The sequence below is a fragment of the Pezoporus wallicus genome, unplaced genomic scaffold (assembly GCF_028554395.1).
Source record: "Pezoporus wallicus isolate ANWC-B61680 ecotype Strahan unplaced genomic scaffold, APGP_CSIRO_Pwel_v1 contig_12728, whole genome shotgun sequence".
In the NCBI taxonomy this organism is placed as follows: domain Eukaryota; kingdom Metazoa; phylum Chordata; class Aves; order Psittaciformes; family Psittacidae; genus Pezoporus; species Pezoporus wallicus.
The window spans coordinates 251331-266026 of NW_026641132.1; the positions used below are offsets into that span (position 1 = coordinate 251331).

Below are 14696 nucleotides of genomic sequence, written 5' to 3' on the forward strand. Positions count from 1 at the left end.
CAGTGCCAGAGCTGTACTGGCGGGGCTGGGCCCTGTGGTGTGACCTGGCCGGGCAGCCAGCGTGGTCCCTGCCAGGGCTGACAGCCTTTCCCAGGCCCACCCTCTTCCCGTCCCCTGCCAAAACCCAAATGGAATTATCCGTCCCGCCGCTGTCCCGCCCTCCCCAAACACAAACCATTCCCCTCGCTGACGCGGATAAACAGCCCCAGCCTGGAGCTGTATAAACAACACCAGTACTTGTTTCATGGAAGCCCTGTCCTGGCTGGCAGGGCTCGGACTGACACATGGGTGCTGCCTGCCCACAGGTCCCATGGCTCCATGCTCCCCATCCCTGATGCAGGAGCAGAGCATCCGCTTAGGTCCAACCTTGCTGCGCCACCACCTCTCCTCCATCCGCAAGGATCGGGTCTGGAGCTCAGCAAGCTGCCTCTTACACTGCACATCATGCGTGTGCCCCTGCTCCACTGACTACAGTGGATAATGAGGTGAAGGGTATTTATATCTGGGAAGTGTTTGACTATGATCAATCAAGGGAGTGGCTCCTCATTAGTAACAAAGGACTCGACAGCTTCTCTTTCAGATGTGGGGAGATAACCTCTCATAAAATCCTGGTTTAATAATGCAGCCTCTCACCCTGAAACAGGCCTGGATGTGGCTGCTAAACTTTGCTGCCACAAACACCTGTAAATACATTCCGCAAGCATTTAAGCCTGTGCTGACTTTAGTGCCGTGTTTTAAAGAGTACTGGGGTTGTCTGCAGAGCAGGTTTGCGATGGAGCAGTTTGCCTGGGATGTCAGTGGCAGGGTGTGTTGTGATGGGATGTTGCTGTGAGGTGCCCTGCTTGCTGTCCTGTACCCCAGGTAAGCCCCATCCTGCTGTTGTGTGTAGACTGACCTCGCTGCCAGAACACCAGAGTGATTGAATTTGGCTCATCATCTGGCCAGGCCCAGATCTGCAGTGTGAGAGCACTGCTGGTGGCTGGGGAGACCTGCTCAGCCAGGCTGAGGCTGCAGGACCCATGAGAAGTCATCACATCTGGTCAGACCCTGTGGTCCTGGTGCTGCTGGAGTGCAGCCTCCTGGGGAGAAATGTCTCGCATTTATCCCTTGGGTGCTTCTGTGTGATGCTGTTGAGCATCAGGGTGCCTGCGTAGAGGTGGGAAGCTGTGAGAAAAGCTAGTTTGAGCTAATATTGATCCTGTAACCTTCCATTGGCACCTGCTCTTTCCAGCTGGGCTCCCATACCCTGTCCCCCAGGTGTTCCCCATGAGGTGCATCATGCCCATTCCTCCATTTCAAGGGCATTGCAGCTTTCCAAAGCCCTGCCGCCCCTCCAGGCAGCATAATCAGGCAAACACAATGGAAACTCACATTCCTGAAATCCCAGCTGCAGTTTTGGGGGTGATTAAATGAGAACGATGTGGCCATATTTGGGAAAAGAATCAAAGGATGCATTGCTGGGGGAGGATGGTCCCCAGGTCCCAGCACGGCCTCATGGGCTGCTGGCAGCGCAGGGTCAGCACAGAGACCTGCGTGCTTGGAGCAGGGACAGGCATCAGGCACGGGTTTGCTGATGGACCACTTGCTGATGGATCCTTTGACCACCACAACCAGGGTCTTCCATGCAGCTTGATTGCATCTGAGTTAGTGATAATACAAGTCACTTACAAGTGACGTGAACCCCCATTATGGTTGGCTCCCGAGTTGGGACTCGTGTTTCTCCAGCAGCAGGTTGATGCATCCTCCTGGCGAGCCTGCACCCATGTGAGTACTTCTCAAGACAGGGATTTGGGATCTGGGCTGAGCATTAGTGACCCTGGTGTTAATGCAGCATCTTCCCAGCGAGACGGGGAGTGATAGAGGCAGTTGGATTTTGGGATGAGTTGTTCTATTGGTTGTTGTGATCCAGGTTTGACTGGGAATGGATGGGAAGTATTCTGTGTCATTGCTAAGTTGCTGTCTAAAGCAAGCACAGCTGAAAATCCAGAGAAAGCTGCTCCAGATACAGGGTTTGCTTTGCCCCCACTGCATCTGTGGCATGCATGGATGCTGCTCTGCATCCCACGAGCTGCTGACCCGGCACCTTCCTCTGTTGGCTGTGCTCAGAGCAGGGTCGGCGTGCGGCCGGGGAGCTGCGAGCGGGGGGGGAGCAGGGTAAAGCAAACCACAGGGAAGAGAAAACACGTGTTCTCCGCCTGGGACAGAGCGGGGGCTCATCTCCAGTGCTTCCAAACATTACGCTCTCTTCCCCTCGGGTCATTTTCCCTTCGCGAGCAATCAAATCACTTGTTAAAAAAACTCAGCAGCGACCCAGAAAAGAAACATTTCCTCTTATGGAAAAGCCCTCGGTGGTTTAAGGAGGGAGCTGAGTGAGCAGGGTCCTGTAACAATCACTGAGACCAGGGAGCGAGCGGTGGGAAGGCACCAGCACCCGCTGAGCTGCACAGGGGCCCCTGCCCAGGGGGCTCTTGGTGCTGCCCGAGATGAGCCCATGCTCTGGTTGTGCCATGCCCTGGCGAGCGATGCTGCAGGGTCCAGCATCCCTAACAGTCGCACAGCCAGCCCCTCTCCTTGTCCCCAGCACGCTGCTCACCCCCAGGACCGGCAGCCTGGGACATGGCACAGGACTTTCCCATGGCACAGCAGGACAGCCCCACTGCGGCTGCCGGCGCTTTGCTGCTGGCACCGGCCGTGTCTTGTGGCCTGCGTGGTTCCTCCCGGGATGCTGGGCACAGCACCAGCCTTTTCCATATCTGCCATGCAATGATTGCTGTCTTGTGGAGTTTATTGTTTACCAGCAGAGGAGCAGAGCAGCTCCAGGCCGTCGCGGTCGGGTTGTGTGCCGAGCGAGGCCCCCGTTCTGTATCGGTCTTATCAAATCCAAACCCTGGCCCTTTGATTCTTCAGCTCGCTTCCGCATCAAACCCAGCCCCGGGTGGAAGCGATCAAAGCCAAGTCGCCGGCAGACATTCCTCTTCCTCTCCTTGTTGTTTTGGCAGCGGCTTGTTTTGCTTTGTGGTTTCTCCCATGAGTGGAGGGTGCCATGCATGGTCGTGAGAAGCCAGGATGTGCAGTAGTGGGTGGCAGCGAGGGCTGAGGCGTTCCAGACCATTGGATCAGAGCCACTGGGCCCTGAGAGTTAGTTATGTGGTACATAAATGTATTTCTAAGCCATCCTTCCTGTGCTCCATATCCATCCATGGGATGGGTAGGGAAATGCAGGGAGCAGTGCTGTAACTGGCCATGCAGCATCAAACCTCAGTGGTGGGTGCTCCTACCTCTCTGCAGTGGCATCAACAAAAGGGGAAGGATGCTCCATGGGAGACCTCAGGTGTCTGGGCAGCCTGGTGGCTAAAGAGGAGGCTGGTGCTGAGTACGTGTCCTGGCTCCCATTGGTGTGATGAGCCAGAGGGAGAGTTTGAAAGCAGGTGGTAGGATGGATGTGAGTGGTGGAGAAGTCGTGGCTGTGTTATACCAGCCCTGCTCCTGGCAGAGATGCTCTGTTCAGTGTCCTATGGGGACCCAAGTGCCAAATCCTGATGACTGTGCCGCAGAGTGCCGTGCATCCTGCCCAGTGGTGCTGGTACAGGACCCTGTGGGACCTTCAGGGTGATGGCAGCAGGCCCTCATGCACACACATGGCCATCACAGCGTGCTGGGGCTCCCAGAGAAGCAGCAAAGCAAATCCCAGGCGCTCCTGGCCAGCCTAGCGCAGGCCTTTTGTTTTGGGCTTATCTCGAGCTGGTTTTAATTTGCTACTCCCTGATTGAGTGCAGTGACCTCGGCCTGAGCCTGCTCCGCAGCTGAGTGCCCCTCCAGAGCATCATAAATGCCACTGGTCTGAAGTCACCCGTGGGAGAAGCGCAGAGCTGGCGCCCTGCACGCAGGAGAGGCGGCACAGCGAGTGAGCGCTCCTGGCTGCTGCAGGGGATGGGGCTCGTGCCGAAGTCCCTGTCGAGGTGTGACACAATGTGACATGATGGGGAGAGGGTTATCAAGAGTCACCGCACTGCGAGCACATAGCAAGGGCTGTGCAAAGCTGCCTTCAAGCAAAACCCCTGGATCTTGCTGCCTGCGGTGCCAGTGGATGGGTTTGTGCAGCACCAAAACCAGTTGCTCACGGCTCATCGTGGCACACGCGGCTCCCTCTGCCCATGGTTTGCTCCCTCCTGATGTAAGGAGCAGGCAGGAGTTGGTGGTTTCTGTGGTGTGTTCTTGTTCTGTAAGAGCCCATAATGATGGCAGTGGATGTGATGCACCTGCTGGCCGCCAAATGACATTCCCTGTGCAGCCAGGCTGGCCTCGAAACATGGTGTGAGAGAGGGGAGCTCTCACTCCCAGCTGGCACTTGGGCTCTTGCACAGTGCCATCACTGTGACCTGAGCCAGTTCCCTGCCAGCCTGTCCCACAGCAAGTGACATGGACAGGGATGGAAAGAGCTGGTTGTCCTGGGGTGGGAACAAGAGGGATGAGCTCAGCTAAACATCACACGGGAGCTGCTGCGAGAAGGTCCCCAGCAGGACCAGGGCTGGGGAACTGAGCCGTGCTGGTGACAGCGGTGTTCTGGTGTGTATTTTGAGGGTGCTGCACAGCAGGGAGTGGAGGGGGCTGTGAGTGACCTCGTTTGCAAGGTGCACAGTCTGGTGGTTAGCATTGGGATGCTCGTTGGGCAGCGAGTGAGGTTTGTGTGCTGGACTCTGGCATGGTCCCCACTCATCTCCCAGAGAAGGGGATGAGGAAGGCAGGAGCAGTCATTTTCCGGAGGTTTGCAAGTTTGGAAAATAAATAGCCCTGTGCCGTAGGTTAAGCTTGGCATCCTGGTGGATTAATCATGCTGGCTGCAGCCAGCACTGAGAGCCCCGGTGACGAGAGCTGTGGTTTATAGATGATGATTCATCGACTCGACTTAGAGCGACCACGTTATTCCAGCAGATTGCAAAATCATAAGAGGAATGTTGTGGTTAGTTTACGGCTTAACTATGCAAATCGTCAGGAAGCCTTCAGAGCCGGAGAATGTAAGGCACAGCGCGCCCGGATGGCTGGGCGGTGAGCAGGGGCCGGGAGCCGGCGATGGGGCTGTCGGGGACCGGCCGCTCACGGGAGCCAGGGAGCGGGGAGGTGAGTGATTTGGGATGGGGATGAGGGTCCGGAGCTCGCGGAGAGCCTGTGAGCAGGGTGCTGTGGATGCAGGGGGACACACTGCTGGCTGGGAAGGGGTTTCTGCCTGGTTTCAGTGTCTCCGTGCCAAGGCACCGGGTGTCTCCGTCAGGGCTGTGGAGGGTGAAGGTTGGGGAGCTGCTTTCCCCCACCTCCTCCTGTCCTCCCATCCTGCTTCCAGAAGCAGGCAGTGCTTCGGCAGAGGAAGTAAACAGAGTGGGAGGAGCTGCACCTCTTCCTTGCCGGGGCTTTTCTCTCCGGCAGAGCCATTGCTGGGCATGCAGTGAGCTGGTGATTCCTTGTCCGGGACTTACCTGGAAGCTGGTGTCCCCTGAAAGAATGCTCGGAGCTAGAGCTTTGGAGTGGCTGAAATCCCTGTGCCGTGCTCAATGGAGCTGGGCAGGGCGAGTGTCGCTCCGGCGGGGAGCTGGGTGCTGGGGCAAGGGGGTGGCCGGTATTCCCGGGATGCTGGCAGCGCTCTGCTCCAATCCAGCTGCTCCAGGGCTGGTGGGAAGTCAGGATAGAGGAGAGCAGGTGTTTGTAATTACGGATCAGCTCATGCCGGAGCACAGGGAAGGAGGCCGCCCGTCCCCATGGACTCGGAGCAGCATCGGCCGCTCATCCCGTGTGCAGTTTTGTCCTGGGGCCTTTCTAAATAAACAGGATGTGTCGGCAGCAAAAACAAGCAGCAGCGATGTGAGGAGGAGGAAGGGTGGTCCAGCAGTTAGAGCGTCTGACCTGGGAGGGAGGGACGAGAGGGCCAGCCCTGCCCTCTGCCACAGGCATCTTCCCTGGCCTCGGGCATGTCCCTTCACCTTCTTGTGCAAGGTGGGGAGCACGTACCTGCTGGTGACAGGGTGCCTCATCCCCAGGGGGGCAGGGATATAGGTGGGGAGAGGTTGAAGCTTGCTGGGAGCTGAGCAGTTCTGGTGCTGGGCTTTGGTGTGTCCGCTAAGAGCTGACCCACCTGCTGGTCCACCTCTAACCGGGGCAGCGTGAATCAGAGGGAAACATCGGCTCGTAATTGGGGAAGCATTTCCTGGCCTGTCACGCTTTGGGATGGCGTCCCGTCCCTTGAATCATCCAGAGCTGGTCCGCGTCCAGCACTAAGAATAGCCTCCCCGTGTGCCGGGAGTGGGGGACCGCCCGGCCCATGGTCCCCTGGCTGTGGCTTCCCGGTGCTGTGCCGCGCCATGGTCCGGCTCCGATGCTGACCGGGCTGAGGTTTGGGGTGGAGCAGGTAGCATGGGTAGGCTGAGGCAGCTGCTGTGGTTGGTCCCTGCGGGGTGTCCCACCTCCTTACTCCACGTGCTGTTTGCATCTGAGCTCTCACATGGTTGCATTCAGGACCCCAGGGTACCTGTTTCCCCACTTCAACCAGCTTCAACCAGCCCTGCAGCCTCCAGCCCAGCACATACCCCTGGGTGGGATGTGAGGTGTCACTCATGAGCGTGACCATCCCCAGAGGTACTTCCTGGGGTGTTCAGGGGGTGCCCCACACGTAACCAAGCCCTAGCATAGGGAATAAGCCATCACTGCATGCTTGCCAGGGTTCAAAGCAGCATTTGGCTCAAAGCCACCTTCACATGCAGACATGAGCACAGCCACGGGTGGAGCTGGGGACAGTTTTCCCAGCCATGGCCTCATGGTGATGGTGTTGCCCAATTTATGCGTTTCAGCCTGGCAGGTGAGAGCCAGCCAGTCCTGTCCCCTCCCGTCCTGTCCCGCTGCATAGGGTGCTGTGCCCTCCTGGCTCTCACTCCTGGTGTCGGGCACCCGTCGGGCTGGAGCAGGGCAATCACTAGAGGGCATCCTTGGATCGAGATGCTCCTCTGCAGTGGAAAAGCCCTAATTTGATGTCCTAGCAGGCTGGGCTTGAAACCTCCCAGAGGAGAGGGATGCACTGAAGCCAGGCCATGGGGTTTGCCAGTCCTTGCCATGCTGGAGCTCGGCAGATGCCTCTGCAGGGAAGCACCCACACTGCAGCATGAGCCACCATGGCCACTCGCACCTCTTCCCTGCCTTTCCACCCCTGCTCTTGCAGGCTGGCACAGGGAGATCCACGTTCCCAGCCTGTTCCTCTGGGGAGGAGCTGTGATGGCTGCTTGGGGTGACAGCCCCCTGGTTCAGACAAGCATGAAGACAAGATGAGATGATGTTGAAGTTTCCTTGGGAGCCCCCGGCAGCCTGGTGCAGGGGCAGGGGCTCAGACAGTCACTGCTGCAGAAGGGCTGGGTTTACACCCCAGGGACATGGGATCTTCAGGATGCAGGGATCCCCATCCCTCAGAAGAAAATATTCACAATGGGGTGATAGAAATACTGCGAAGCTCACCTGGGCTCCTCTCCCTTGCCAAAGCACTTGGTGAAGGGATGGGTGGTGACAGCAGAGCCTGCCCTCCTCTCCGCTGACCCTCAGAGGTGACAACCCTTATCCCATGGTGTTTGTTGGGGCTGAACCCATGCTCAGGGTTCACCCTGGTGTGACTCAGGGAGTCACCAGGTTCAGAGCAGCACTGGGGAGACCTGTGTGACAATGCCCCTTGCTCGTGTGCAGCCAGGCAGGATCCTGATCCGCCTCCTTCTCCCTGGGTTGGGGACTGGTGATGGCAGTGCCTGGCACGCCGGGTGCGATGCTGTTGTTGGCCATTTGCTGCAGGAGACAGCTCATTCCCCAAGCCTGAGAGATTTATGGACTGGAAAATCTTGTGTGTGACCGAGTGTGAACTGTTCCCCAGTTCCCCCTCCCCTGGATCTTCCCAGCCTTGCATCCCACGGAGCCGTTCCTTGGGGGTGCAGCGGGGGTGTGAGCTGATGTGGGTGCATTCAGCACGTGTGTTGGCATGGGGGTGCTGCAGGGGCTGGCCATGCCTGCCACACGTGTGCTGCTGAGCCGCGTCCCGGTGGCACAGCTGCCTCCCCTGTACAAGGAGGAACTGAAAGTCTGCAGGGATTCAGTGATGGCAGCGCTGTGTTCTGAGGACTTGTGTTGAACCAGGGCCTGGAAGAATCAGCAGCTTGCTCGTTCAACTGCTCCACAGCCTGTTGTGACAGCTCCATGCTTCTTGTTTTAGCAACAGCTCCTGGGGGCAGAGGGTTTAGCTTGCACCCAGTGCCACTGCTGCAGGGATGCCTGTGTTGGAGGCAGCCTCCCATATCAAGGACAGGCCTATCTTGCTGGATTGAGGGAGGCAGGGACACCTCATCCACGCTTGCCGAATGGCTGTGTGCCAGCCAGACCTGGCCACTTGGGACCATACTTTCTGCTGATAAATCTGCTTTAAGGCAATTTCCCCCCATTACATCACCGAACCCTTTCCCAAGGGATGGTGGAAGCCCTGCAGCTTGGTCAGGGGCTGGGCGAGCCCAGGGTGGGTTTTCCTGGAGCAAGCAGCCAGGAGCAGGATGGTTTAATAAATCATTTCCGCCTCTAATTCCTACTTCTCTATGAAATGCCTCTCGGTTGCCAGTCGCCAGAGGGAAGGGAGGTCAGGGGAACTAGGCCTCCCCAGCATCCTCCTTCCTGCAGCTGTTGAAACAAAATCCAGAGCTATTATAATCACCGTGTCCCTCCCTCGGGTACCATGGCCCGGGCGATAGAGTTGGAGCAGTTGGGGTGCATGACCATGTCAGATGCTTGAGGAAGAGATCGCAGCATTGGTATTGCTGAGTCTCAGGGCATCTCTGGTGCCCCCATCTCCTTCATGCTCCAGCAAAATGAATCCCACCAGCTGCAAATCGTGATTGCAAATCGTGACAATCATCATCTGCAGGGAACAGGGGGTTGTTCTCACCTCCCTGCTCACTGCCTGCCCCGGGGGAGCCCCTGGGGCTGTCCCACTGCTTGCAACAGGAGCCCAGACTCCCCCTGATCTCCCCGGAAGGCTTTCAGCCTCCATGGCCTCTGCAAGCACCCTGCTGTACTCTCTGCCTGCAGCACTCTTTCCTCTTGGCCGCTCGCCCCCAGCATTGTTTCGAGGCGTTTGTTTAGGTTGGCCCAGGTGCTGCGATGAATCCGCCTCAGCACTGAGGGGTTGTTTTGTTTTACGTCCCTTGTTTTGCAGCAGCAGCAGCAAATGCCCCGGAGCGGCCAAGAAGATAAAGATGAAAAAGAGAAAGAGAAGGAGAAAGAGGGAGAGAAGGAGGAAGACAAGCAGGAAACAGAGAACGACAAAGAGGAACTGACCAAGTAAGGACAATCCCTCCCTGCCTGCTGAGGGGCTGGGGATGTGGTGGTGGGATGCAGCATTAGGATGCAGTGGTTGGATCTAACATAGTTCAGGGCTGCCTGACCCCGTGCAGGACCATGTGTGCCGACTGCACCTCCTCCGCAGGGAGGGAAGAGCAGAGCCTGCTCTCCTCTTCATTCCTCATCCCAGCTGCTCCCAACCTTGGAAAACAACTCTGATAAGCTCTTTTATATATATAAACCCAATCAACCCACAAAGCCCCTCTGATCCTCCAGCTTGTTTTGCTGTTGTGAGAGCCTCTGGGAGCCAGAGAAGCAATCTGGGCGCAGCCGAGCGCGGCACTTCACCTTTAGCATTATTGATGGCAACGTGAGCGCTCCCAGATGAAGGGCTTCAGCCAGCCCTGCCTCCCTCACACCAAACAGGGAGTGTCGGAGCCGTGGCAGGGAAAGGTTGGCACGCAGACCGCTAGCTATCTGTAATGGGCTTAATACTTGGTTTAAAAGAACATCTGGCTTCATTATATCTAGGCTGCAAAGACATTTACCAGCAGGTCCTTTCAGGAAGATAAATGAGGAGGAGGCAGGGATGAATTTGAATGGTCTGGTATTAAACCTGTCTCCGTCAGGTCTCTGCGTGCACTTGGTGGTGGAGCTGCAGCCAGCTGCAGAAAGAAAGCCCCACCACAAATCACCCCACCGCCAATCCCAGCCAGGAAAAGAGCCTGTGTGTGCAAAAACAAATGCAGACCTGCTCTCCCCTCCACCTCCAAAGACCCAGCAGAAACCCCTCATCCCCAAACACGTGCAGAGGAATAATTGCTTGACCTAAAACTCAGACCAACCACGGGGGTTTTTCCCTTTCCTCCCTGATTTTGCAGGGACAAGAACGACGACACATCCGGGGAAGACAATGATGAGAAGGAAACGGTCACCTCCAAGGGTCGGAAAACTGCCAACAGCCAGGGCAGGCGCAAGGGCCGCATCACCCGCTCCATGGCCAATGAAGCCAACAACGAGGAGGCGACCGCCCCGCAGCAGAGCGCGGAGCTCGGTAGGTAGCAGTGGGCATGGGGATGGGGAGATCTTGGCACAGCTTTTTGGTTGTCCTCTCTGGTGTGATGGGGCATCACCGTGCTCTGCTCCCTGCTCACAGAGGAGGGTTTTCCTTCATGGAATCCTCTGTTTTGGGGAGCAACAGTGAGGTTTCTCCATCTCACAAATTACCCAGTTCACCCAGATAGAGCAGAGCCATATGCAAGCTTGGCCTGTCCTGGCTGTTGGTGTGGTTTATGGCCTCAGAGAGGAAGTACTGCAGGACAAAAAGAGGGTTTTCAGAAGCACTTTTGGCTGCGTTCATGCAGAGCTTGTGTCCCTCCTGCACCCAGAGATGTGTTTCCCTCTGCAGTAGTTTGGGCTTTGAGTACCCCTGATCTCTGCCTAGGAGCCTGCTTTGCCATCCTGGGCTTGCCCAGTCTCTGCCAGTTCTCCTGCCCTCTCTGTTTCCAAACCTGCCTGGAGCTTGAGCAGCTGCAGCCTGTGGGGTTTGTGACCCCCTGGCCTTGGGAATTTGGCTGGTCCCTTCCCATCTCTGCAGCTGAAGGACGTGGTGAGGGGGGCAGCGGGTCACGGCTGACGTCATGCGTGTGCACTCAGGTTGCTCTTGTTTAGCCCAAAAAGCAGCATTTTCTGTGCTGGTCCCTAGTGCCCTGGCTAGCAAGCAGGGCTAGCTAGGCCCCCTGACCCATGGCTGCGAGCATGATGCTGCCAGTCCCAGGCTAGATGGGAATCCATGGCAGCATCCGCAGCCCCGCATCAGGTGCATCTGCCTCTCACATCTGCAGCATCCGTAGTGGCCACCTTGGGAAACGGCTCATGGATTGACTTACAAAAGCCTTACATCAAGGAATTTGGCTGGTTTTCCTATACTTTACTCTTACCAAGTGCAAAATTATTACTGTGCTACCTAGAGGCAAGTAAAAATAAAAGCAGGGTGACTCCTCTCCGTTTCCTTGCTCTGCAGTTTCTTGCTTGTTCTGTTCCGTGTGCTATAAATCACCCGGAGGTGTTTCGCCTCCCTGTTCCTCTGCTGACAACTGGCTGAAGCCTTGATTGCGAGTGCTGTTTTCATACAGGCGATATAAATAGTTCCCGGCACAACAGAGCCCTCTCTCCCTCTCCAACTTGTTAAGCAATGCTGCAAAGAAGCAGCAGATAATGGCAGAAACTTAGATGGGAATTCTTTTTTATCCCAGCATCTCGGAGTCCTTCATAAACTTCGCTGCAAACGCAGAGGAAAAGACTTTAGACTGTGTTAAATTGGGAAGAGGGAATGGATCGATTCCAGTGACATATCTGAGCAATTGGTTTCACTTCATGTCTCTCTAATAGTGCTTTAATTTAGGTTGGCTAAGAAAGTTATTGCATTTTAAATACCAATTGAACATTAAAAAACAACACAAAACTGTATTGTGGTTTAACTGCAGCGTGCCGGAGCTCCCCGTAGGCATCTGTTTCATAACTGAGCAACCTCAGTAAATACCATCAATCAAAGCAAACGGGCCGTTTCTTTGACATTTCTTTCCCATACAATAACAGGGATCCTCCAGCTGAGCGAGGGGCCTGGCAGCATGTTGGGGACACTCTCTTTTGCGTAAACCAGCATCGTGGCCCTGGCTCTGCCCGCAGCCAAGTCTCCATTTCCCTCCCTCTTGGCCAGCATCCCAAGGGGAAAAGGCCTAGGGGAAGGCTTTGACCTGCACGGACTTACAGGAGGTGGCACCTGCAGTTGTGCTCAGCCAGCTGTGAAGGAGATGCCTCTTCCCAATGCAGAGGGCATCAGAGCCCGCATTGTACTATCACAGGGTCTCAGCTTCTTACTGAGCTTCTTGGAAGATGCTTCCTTCTCTCTTTACCCATATCCTTTATCCTGAACCTATCAGCCTGTTTTCCATTTTGAAAGGACACTGTCAAAACATCTCTCATCACTGTTGAAATAATGCTTCGCCTGTTGTTTGGAGTAATAACCCCTTGGCAGACTGAGCCGGAAATCTGTTTCCTTACCAAGTTGCTTTTTGCCTCTGACTCACACCCTGGTTTGTTATTGTACGGTTCACTCTAGTGCCAGGCTGCCAACAGGACTGTTGCATAGTGAAGGCTTTATGCAGGGCCTCGGTGTCCCCAGCACTGTGCTTGGGAGGGGGGAGAGGAGGAGCCTCAGGTGCTGACATCCCTCTCCCGTCTGGAGCAGCACATCCCCTTGTGGTGGGTGCTGCTCTGGGGGAGCCCTCAGTATGGGTGGAAATGGCTCTGAGCTGTCCAAGAGCCTGGTGATGGCATGGTCAAGCATGGTCAACTCCCATGATGGATGCGGTCAGCCAGTCACCACCGTGGTGATGCTGTTCTCTGCTTGCGCCGAGGGTGATGGTCCCTCCCTGCGTCTGCCACTTCCAAAGCACACAGCCGAAGCCAGCTCCGTCTTTGGTACCTGTTGTTGGCGGGCCAGAGTGCGTGGCACCAAATCAGCAGGAAATCTGCTGCCACCCTCAAGCCATCTGGCTTCTCTTCCAGTCCCAAAGTAGAGGTTTTGCATCACTGAGATGTGTCCCAGGGAGGGTGCTGTGCATGGGTTACTGTGGTGTGGAAAAGACTTGAGAGCCTGCACCGCAACAGCCCTCCCTGCAGGAGTGGTTATGCACCACACAGCTTTTTGTTGTGCCTGTAGGGAACAGGGCATAGGATGGGGTTTGTGCATTTGGGTATCTGAGCTCCCTGGGCTTGCTGGCTCCCACTCACAACTGACTGCTTTCTTTTTCTTCCTCCTTTACAGCTTCTCTTGAGATGAATGAAAGCTCTCGCTGGACCGAAGAGGAGATGGAGACAGCTAAAAAAGGTGAGCCATTTGTTTTCTTGCTGCTATTTGTTCTGCTGGAGCTAACCCAGCAATCAGGGATGGATGGTGTCTGAGTGCTGCAGTCGGTGCAGGGTGGCAGCCCTGAGCCGCGGGGCTGGATTCTGCCTGTCCTGTTGCTGGTTTATTCCAGTGAGACTCAGGAGTTGTTTGGGAGAGGCAGGCAATGGTGTGCCCAGCCTCTCCAGCCCTGTGCTGACACCAAGGATGTCTGGGCTGTGGCTGGAGCCTGGCATGTCCTGCAAGGCAGGAGCTGGTCATAGGAAAGCAGGAAGGCACCTTGCCTGGTGCTTGTTGCAGCTTCTGCTGCTCGTAGCACGAGGTGCAGCTTCACCCCTCTCTCCAGGGGTTTGTGCTGTTGGTGTGATGTGTTCCAGATGTGCTCAGAGCATTCACAGCTCTGAGGCTTGGGGAGAGGACAGTGCACTCCGCAGGCACGTGTTGGGGACTCACAGTGCCGGGCTGCGGGCAGCGTGGGGTGACTTTACATCCTGGAGCTGATTCAAAACCTTTGCTGAGACCGTGTTTAAAAAGTGCTGAGTGTAGCAGAGCCCTTCTTGCCACTTCCCCTCCTCGTGCCGCTCCTGCGCCAGCTCTTTTCGCGGCTTTCGGTCCTTTGCCAAAGTCACGTCCTGTTGATGGGCTGTCGAGCTCGTGTCCCCAGCCCGTGCATCCCACTCGCATCACTGCCGGCTCTCCTGGCCCGGTGAGGGCTGTAAGTGGGAAATTAAAATGGAAATGAGCGTGCCGTGTGGGCATGGCAAAGGCAAACAGGCCTGTTAGCAGGTTCGGCTCGCCTTGGAAAATGCACCTGCTGCTGCAATGGTGATTACACGTTGTGGAGCGCCGGCTGCCCAGGTGCTGGTGGGAGCCGTGGGCTTGGATTACTTTGCCTGTGAATATCCCAAAGTGTTTGGCTCACTCTCCTTTAAGCTGTTCCAACCCTCTTTACAAGCCGGTGCCAATCCTGCGCGTCGCTGAGCGCGGCTCTCTATAGACACAAAACTTAATAGATAGACTTTAATCAACCCAACTGGCCCGGGGCCAGGCAGTGGGGCGAGCAGGTGCTGAGCAGGGGAGGGTCGTTGGAAGGATTTTATCCGGGCGCTGCTTTGTTTTGGAGATCTCATCTGGTTGTTTAAAAGTGCCTCTTGCTGTTTTATGCTGGAGGTGCGCTTAAGGAGTCTTAAAACCAGCTGCCAAAGCCTGTGTGGAGGAAGGATGAGGTGTGGGAGCACGTAGCATTATTCCAGCCCAGGGGCCAGGACAAGGCAGGGAGATTTGCTGGTGTAAAGCCCGATTGCTGATGTTTTCCCCCTCCATTACAACCTGGGAAACTGAGATTGCAACAGCAGACTTGTGCAGAGAAGCCAAATTCCCCTTTGCCAGGAAGCAGACACTTTAATGCTTCAAACTGGCTCTATTTGGTATTTCCAGGGAC

General features: G+C 56.0%; 1 protein-coding gene across 9 annotated transcripts in view; it reads left to right on the forward strand.

Annotated features, from left to right (window-relative positions):
* Positions 1 to 14696, forward strand: part of NCOR2 (nuclear receptor corepressor 2) — a 160423-nt gene that overhangs the window by 92818 nt on the left and 52909 nt on the right. For 8 of the 9 annotated variants that reach the window (XM_057422080.1, XM_057422085.1, XM_057422086.1 and 5 more), the window contains exons 14-16: positions 9221 to 9345; positions 10227 to 10399; positions 13175 to 13237. In XM_057422080.1, the coding sequence (XP_057278063.1) occupies positions 9221 to 9345; positions 10227 to 10399; positions 13175 to 13237 (361 nt within the window). The remainder of the gene's footprint in view (positions 1 to 9220; positions 9346 to 10226; positions 10400 to 13174; positions 13238 to 14696) is intronic. The other variant, XM_057422082.1, reaches the window with a different exon arrangement.